Raw genomic sequence first — 8,695 nt, forward strand, 5'->3', positions numbered from 1 at the left:
AGTTCGAAGGTGGTTGCTTAATTGGATCCGCTACTTAAGAGACATCACCCACTCACCGCCCGTCAACTCGACCACCCATTCGTTTGCAAGAGCGCCACCTCATAGACTACCTCACAGACTCCATCAGCTCTCTCTAAGGTACCTGTGAGGGTTGTTAAGAAAGTTAACGTGCGGGATTGCTAAATATGGCTGGATGGTCGACCGTCTGCCTTCGGAAGTCCGGTCTCCAAATCAAACCGTAAGCAACCCACTGGTTAACCATAGGCATGCCGCTAGATGGTTAGCTCACCGCTCTAAGCTACCCTAGAGGCTAAATTAGAAATAACTCAGAGGAGTTGGCCTTCAAAGGTACCTTAGAGGGCTCCTCACAAGGAATCACGCTATGGTTGACCCATCTGAAAAATCTGCACTACAGGCAGCCTTTTACATCTACTATAATAATAACAATAAAAGCAATAAAGATAATAATGATAAAAGTTATAATAAAAACAATATTAAAAAGTTCTAAATAGTTCAGTCCGATTAATATTTCATTAGTTTTTTAGAGAATATAATTTTAAAATCCAATTCAAGAACAACATTTAATAACATTTATCCTCAAAGTCTCCTTCTGACACAAAGTGCTTGCTGTTTTCCGTAAGAAAAAAGTATTTTGTTCGAACATTTCCTCCTTTCCAACATGTTTTCAATCATTTGTAATAAGCTCATTCATTAGTTCAATGCAACGGGTTTCTATGTTAAGGAATACTAAATCACAACTTTATCTAAGTAAGTTTTTTTCCGAAAGAAAGAGTAATAAATTTCCTTGTATAAACATGGCATCTAGTGTAAACAAATTTTGCGAAACCAAACTAGATTGCTATCAATCTCACGCACACACAATAAAACCAACCATAAGAATCTAAAATAGATTACAAGAATAATTTTCAGTTTTTCTTTGCTTAAATTTGTTTAAACAAATAGCTTTATTACTTTTTGTGGCCAATGTTGATGGATGATTGATTCCTAAAACATCAGTTTGTATTTTTTCAACTTGATAATAAATTTCTAAAGCTTCATAACATTTTCCCATATCACTCAAACACAGGGCTATATTATGTTTTGTAGTCAATGTTGATGGATGATTGATTCCTAAAACATCAGTTTGTATTTTTTCAACTTGATAATAAATTTCTATAGCTTCATTATATTTTCCCATAGCACTCAAACACAATGCTATATTATGTTTCGTAGTAAAAGTAGATGGATGATTGATTCCTAAAACATCAGTTTGTATTTTTTCAACTTGATAATAAATTTCTAAAGCTTCATTATATTTTCCCATAGCACTCAAACACAGTGCTATATTATGTTTCGTAGTAAAAGTAGATGGATGATTGATTCCTAAAACATCAGTTTGTATTTTTTCAACTTGATAATAAATTTCTAAAGCTTCATAACATTTTCCCATATCACTCAAACACAGGGCTATATTATGTTTTGTAGTCAATGTTGATGGATGATTGATTCCTAAAACATCAGTTTGTATTTTTTCAACTTGATAATAAATTTCTAAAGCTTCATTATATTTTCCCATAGCACTCAAACTTAGTGCTATATTATGTTTCGTAGTAAAAGTAGATGGATGATTGATTCCTAAAACATCAGTTTTTATTTTTTCAACTCGATAATAAATTTCTAAAGCTTCATTATATTTTCCCATAGCACTCAAACACAGTGCTATATTATGTTTTGTAGTCAATGTAGATGGATGATTGATTCCTAAAACATCAGTTTGTATTTTTTCAACATGGTAATAAATTTCTAAAGCTTCATTATATTTTCCCATAGCTCTCAAACAGTGTGCTATATAATGTTTTGTAATCAATGTTGATGGATGATTGATTCCTAAAACATCCGTTCTTATTTTTTCAACTTGATAATAAATTTCTAAAGCTTCATAACATTTTCCCATATCACTCAAACACAGTGCTATATTATTTTTTGTAGTCAATGTTGATGGATGATTGATTCCTAAAACATCAGTTTGTATTTTTTCAACTTGATAATAAATTTCTAAAGCTTCATTATATTTTCCCATAGCTCTCAAACAGTGTGCTATATTATGTTTTGTAGTCAATGTTGATGGATGATTGATTCCTAAAACATCCATTTTTATTTTTTCAACTTGATAATAAATTTCTAAAGCTTCATTATATTTTCCCATATCACTCAAACACAGTGCTATATTATGTTTTGTAGTCAATGTTGATGGATGATTGATTCCTAAAACATGAGTTTGTATTTTTTCAACTTGAAAATAAATTTCTATAGCTTCATTATATTTTCCCATCTTACTCAAACACAGTGCTATATTATGTTTTGTAGTAAATGTAGATGGATGATTGATTCCTAAAACATGAGTTTGTATTTTTTCAACTTGATAATAAATTTCTAAAGCTTCATTATATTTTCCCATAGCTCTCAAACAGTGTGCTTTATTATGTTTTGTAGTCAATGTTGATGGATGATTGATTCCTAAAACATCAGTTTGTATTTTTTCAACTTGATAATAAATTTCTATAGCTTCATTATATTTTCCCATATCACTCAAACACAGTGCTATATTATGTTTTGTAGTCAATGCAGATGGATGATTGATTCCTAAAACATCAGTTTGTATTTTTTCAACTTGATAATAAATTTCTAAAGCTTCATTATATTTTCCCATAGCTCTCAAACAGTGTGCTTTATTATGTTTTGTAGTCAATGTAGATGGATGATTGATTCCTAAAACATCAGTTTGTATTTTTTCAACTTGATAATAAATTTCTATAGCTTCATTATATTTTCCCATATCACTCAAACACAGTGCTATATTATTTTTTGTAGTCAATGTAGATGGATGATTGATTCCTAAAACATCAGTTTGTATTTTTTCAACTTGATAATAAATTTCTATAGCTTCATTATATTTTCCCATCTTACTCAAACACAGTGCTATATTATGTTTTGTAGTCAATGTAGATGGATGATTGATTCCTAAAACATCAGTTTGTATTTTTTCAACTTGATAATAAATTTCTAAAGCTTCATTATATTTTCCCATAGCTCTCAAACAGTGTGCTTTATTATGTTTTGTAGTCAATGTTGATGGATGATTGATTCCTAAAACATCAGTTTGTATTTTTTCGACTTGATAATAAATTTCTATAGCTTCATTATTTTTCCCCATATCACTCAAACACGATGCTATATTATGTTTTGTAGTCAATGTTGATGGATAATTGATTCCTAAAACATCAGTTTGTATTTTTTCAACTTGATAATAAATTTCTAAAGCTTCATTATATTTTCCCATATCGATCAAACACTGTGCTAAACTATTTTCAGTATTTAAAGTTATTTCATTCTTACTTCCATAAGTATTTCTGTTATAGTTTTGAATAGCATCAAGTATGTTTATTGTTTCTTGAAAATAGCCTTTATTGGATAAGAAATGTCGGATTTTCCTACTCTCTAGAGAGAACGCTTCGCACATATTTGGTTTTTTAGTGTTAAACATGTGGAGAAAATGGAAATAGAAATGATTCCCATCATCAACGTGTTCTTTTACCTCTTCCAGCTGCAATTTCAAAAAATCGATGATGTTTTTGTTGCACATTTCGGCGATATCTTTACGTTTTTGAAAACATTTACACGCTAACTGTGTCATTTCATGCATCACGAAGCTGTCTCCGAAACGATCAATCAATGAATAGCTACATAATAGTGATACTGAGCGATTTATGAAATACTCTTCTTTTATATTTAGGTATTTTGAAATGTCGTGAATTAGTTGTTTTGTAATGTTTTGACCGTCGCAATACGACAAATAGTTTAAAAGTTCGAGAGCTTTTTCATGAGTGGTTACTATTTTAGTTAGTACTAAGTTAATTGATGTCACTGCAGACTTTGTCTCAGCTTCGGTGAGAATACCTTCTTCGAGTATTTCAACGGGATGGGATTGAAAAAGACTTAAATAGTTCTGCAAGGAAACGTTGTTGTTGTTTATGTAGAGGATCGCTTGATTAATGGCGAGTGGATGATATCGAAGCGCTTTGGTAATTTCTTTTATTCCTTTGTCATCGTTTGTTTTAATGTTAGTTTTCATGAAATCAAACGCATCTTGATGTGAGAAAGGATTAATTTGTATTTGATGAGCGTTTGAAGACCATGTTTTCCATTGCGACGTTACCAAAGTAAATGCGTTTGGTCTAATGGACAAGTATTTTTCAAAATTCTCTACGCTTTCACGATCGACATTGTCAAAAATGTACAACGTTTTTTCACTTTCAAAGTAGTTATGTATTTTTATAGAAACTACTTCGATGTCAAACGCAACGCCGTGAAAATCTTTTGTGCTTAACCCCAATATGTGGCATAGATTAATCAGGGAGGTTTGTATTTTGTCAAACGAGGCATCCAACCATACAACTCTTTCAAAGCAGTTGTTGTACGTTGCAGCATATTTTCTAGCAAGCTGAGTTTTGCCAACTCCAGACATTCCAGTTAAAACGGTAATTGATTTACCCGAGTCGCTATTTTCGTAGAGTTGCTTGTGAATTCGACAAAGTTCGTCGTCACGTGGAAAGAACGCTTTTGTCGGTAAAAGGACACCGAAAACTGAGTGTCGGGATAACAACTCTAAAATAAAAATACATTTAATTCCAAAACAGGTGACAGTTTTCCTCTCCCCCTTTTTCCATCTTCTTCTTGTTAGGAATTTCGACTCTTTAAAGGTTGAATGAAAATTGGTAAAGGTTTTGTAAATTTTTTAAAAAAGGTTTGATAATAATTTTTTTGCTTTACCCAAAACCGAACAAAACAAACTACCAGAGGAGCTTGATGCTCGCAGCGCAAATCTCTAATCAAGCCAGACATTAAAGAATTTGTGTGCAGGAAGCAAACTGATCAATTGTATTTATTGTATTAAATTTAAGTTAAAGTAGGTATTTTTAAACATGCAAAATTTCTCTTCTAACTCAATCACAGCATAAACTTTATAAATTATATTGATGATTTTACGATTCTTAGCGACGGTTTTATCGAAAATTTGCATAATTTTTTTTTCTTTTTGAGTTTTTGCTGAAAGTATTTTTAGAAGTGATTACGGTCATTTTGATGAAACGTTTTGCTTTTAAATTCTTCATTCTTGAAGTTTTACCTCTCGTTTTTTGTTGATCTTTTAAGCTAATACGGTAATGATACATTTTTAATGTAATGTAACATTTATAATTTACAATCTACGGTAATGAAACAATTTTCATTTGCAAACTAACATCACAATTCACATTTCAAATTCTCACGTGGAATATTTTTACGTTTAATTTGAGTATATGAAAGTCAAAACTTTTCATTCGAATTCAAAGTTCTTTTAAGTAAAGAAAAAAGAAAGAAAGAAAAAAAAAAGAATTTTGTTAAACAAAAAGCTTTGCAGCTGAAAAGACCTACTTCGTTCGCATTCAATGACTAAGTCTTTTCGCATACAAAAAATTAATCCGGCTTTAATATCTCGCCAATTTTTTGATGGATTATCTTTGCGCCATTTGTTTAGAACTTGAAAAGTTTGTTCTCGCGTCGTTTCAAATTCTTCTTTAATATTATCGATTGTTGTGTCATCAACCGTAAGACATCGAGCAAGTTTTTCCCAATCGTAAGTCAAAAAGTCTGCCAGCGTCGTAAAAACATCTTGTGGAAGTTTTTCAACTAACGAAAAAGATTTTATTAGAAAATCGAATCTCCGACTCAAATTAGAAAAGTAAAATAAAAGTAATTACCTTTAATATCATCGAACTCGTTGTCCATGACGCTTTGGTCTTTTAATGGCAATCTACAAGTTGCAAGACCGTCAGTAATAGTGGTAAATGGTAGTGGTAACTAAAACATTGTTTAAATCCACTCAAAATATTTACACGGTTACCAAATGAGTTTTAAGAAGGAGTTTTTTTAAACAAAAAAACCGCTTTTAGAAGTTTTTAATTCTAATTTTGCATATAAAGTTTTCTTGAAATAAAAAGTGCGTTGATTCCGTAACTGCAAAAAGTTTCTTTTTGCTTACAAACTCCAGGTTCATCGACCAAACCAAACTTTGTTACTATCTTTGTTTTTTTTTTTTTTTTTTTTATGTTAAGTGAACAAGCACGTTAAGGAATTTTCGGTGCTTGCTCACATAGCTTTAAGTTAATAGTGTAAATATTTGTATGTATATATATATATATATATATATATATATATATATATATATATATATATATATATATATATATATGAAAAATGAAAAAATATTGGACGAGATGTACGATAAACCAAACGGAGATCGCCGTGAATGTAATTTTAATTGCTGAACTTTCAGTTTAAAAAGTTTAAAGTAAATATGCACTCTTGCATTGAGGTTAAACTCAATTTTTAATAGTTCTTAATTTGATCTTAGTTTCTTATTTACATACCAAAGGCTGTTGTTGAGTTTATATCACGCGATTTAATCAAATAAAAAGATCAAATTACGTTGAGTGTAAAACGTTGAGATCGAGAAATTCTTAGAGCGTCAAATAAACTGCCACTATGGAATATCGCCATGACTTCGATTTGTAAATTTCATTTTTAAAAGTTTCGTATAAAAGAAGCGCTCTTAGCAAAAAAGAAAGAAAAAAAAACAAAATAAAAAGCACAAAATAAAAAAACGAAAATAAAAAAAAACTTGATGCTTGTTGCTTCGTTTTTTACGGATAATAAAGAATAGTAACCAATATTTGAAGCAGTCTTAAAATTAATCAAACTTTCTGAACTTCATTTAGTAGAACTCTTTATGTTTTACAAACAAAAAAGTTTTGATTTGAAAAATTTATACTCATACATAAAATTTTGATTTAAAAAGCGGGTTTAACGGGTAGCATTTCTGCGCAACTTTTTGTAGGGTTGAAACAAAATAACTTGAGGTAAGCGAGTTATCGCGTTATTGTTTCTGGAATCTTATAGCAATATTTATCTAAATATATAAATTCTTACAAATTCCAATTATTTCAAATGACTGGTATATAAAATTGTACTTTAAACGTTACTGTTCGTTGAAAAACCGAAAAACCATATGCAGATGCTAAATTATTATGCAAATTGCGTCACTAAAAATGACTAACATTTTGAAAAAGGTTGCGTTCCGGCTAAGCATGGGAATTTCGGCCTTCGAAATCGACGAAATTAAACGAAATTCGTGTTTCAATTTCGTATCAAAATTTATATTGAATTTCGAAAGACGAAATTTTTAAACATTACAAATTCACGAATTTCGAAATTAAAACTTATGTTTAATTTCGTGTCAATTTCGTTACTTTCAATGACCCGAAATTATACGAAATTTTTTCGCGAAATTAAACAATCCAAAAAATCGAAATTTCGTTCTCAATTTCGATCCGAAATTGAAACACGAATTTCGTTTAATTTCGTCGATTTCGAAGGCCGAAATTCCCATGCTTAGTTCCGGCAAAGAACAACTGTTCCAATAATTTTTTTTTTTTGTTTTTTGTTTACAATGGAAGACTTATTGAAAATCAGCGATAAATAAATTTATAATACTAATTCTAACAGTGGAAGCAAAGCGTGAAGAGATTTCCTTACACGTAAATGCTACTTCCACAAGTAATGAGCAAATTCAAACCTCTCAAACATCTCTGAGCACAGATTACAGCTTAAAGTCATGTCAAGCGTAAACATCAGAAAGGAAACTTTAAGTTATCACACCCAGGTAACTGAATGTCATCGAAAAGCGGATTGACAGGAAATCAATCAGGTCGATGAGAAGGATGGCAAAAGTGCTCAGTGCCTAAAGCAACAGTGAGAAGGCTTATCAAAAAGAAGGTTGGTACAAGGTCACTGGCCTGAAGCAAAACGTTTCTTCTTGCTGATCGTCTGAAGGCAATTAAACTGGAACTTTCCGAGAAGCTCCGTCAAGTTTTAAAGAAAAAGTATCAATTTTGTAGTTCTCAGAAGAAATACGTTTCCGTATTGATCCAGCCAACTGGAACCAAACTGACTGTTTTAGCATCATGGAGAATGCCACATGGATTTTCGCCACTTTCGTGAACCAGTAGAAGTTCTTATTTATCAAGATGGCGCTTTCTGTCACACAGCAAATGTTCTTAACGCTTTTAAAACACCAACGTGTTTGGTGTGTCATCTTTATACTCAAACAAAAAATTATTAGTTCTGAAAAATAAATTAATCGGATTTATTTAAATATTACTTTTGCACAATATCTTGAAGATTTGAAACGATCAAACGAGTTTTTTCGATAATGATTAGACTTTATTCAAAGTTTTCGAAACGCGATAACTTATAGCGAAATCTGGACCTTGCCTACATTCAATTTTCGGTTGTTTTCGAAGTTTTACGAAAACACCCGAAAAATGTTTTTTTTGCTTTTCTACATTTCGAATTACATTTATTGAGCTTAACGAAAACAAGTAGAGGAAAGATCAACCCTTTTGATCACTAACCACTCATTTTTATTTTTAGACATTTAACGGATTCCCTGTCAAGTTTCTGTGTTAAACGTTGTACTTTCACATTTTCAAATGTGGATGAACTGTTTGAACTTGATGATTTAGTTGATGATCAAGAAATTCCTTTCTTAGCTGGTGATCAAGCTAAACCTTGATTAGTCTTTCTCTACCAATTCTGA

General features: G+C 31.0%; 1 protein-coding gene across 3 annotated transcripts; it reads right to left on the reverse strand.

Annotated features, from left to right (window-relative positions):
• Nucleotides 1-502: 502 nt before the first annotated feature.
• Nucleotides 503-6,197, reverse strand: LOC149890582 (uncharacterized). Of its 3 annotated transcripts, XM_090082149.1 has the most exons (4): nt 5,799-6,197; nt 5,473-5,727; nt 973-4,665; nt 503-901 (listed from the first exon to the last, which is right to left on the reverse strand). In XM_090082149.1, exons 1-4 carry the CDS (start codon nt 5,824-5,826, stop codon nt 852-854), a joined length of 4,026 nt encoding a protein of 1,341 aa, XP_089938275.1. In that variant the 5' UTR covers nt 5,827-6,197; the 3' UTR covers nt 503-851. The 3 variants fall into 3 exon arrangements, with proteins under 3 accessions (XP_089938275.1, XP_089938274.1, XP_089938276.1); XM_090082148.1 differs by having other exon boundaries at nt 526-4,665; XM_090082150.1 differs by having other exon boundaries at nt 526-5,211.
• Between the last annotated feature and the right edge of the window lie 2,498 nt (nt 6,198-8,695).

Source organism: Hydra viridissima, unplaced genomic scaffold, assembly GCF_058129835.1.
Source record: "Hydra viridissima isolate aposymbiotic clone 2 unplaced genomic scaffold, HvirCarnegie_v1 scaffold_3, whole genome shotgun sequence".
Classification (NCBI taxonomy): domain Eukaryota; kingdom Metazoa; phylum Cnidaria; class Hydrozoa; order Anthoathecata; family Hydridae; genus Hydra; species Hydra viridissima.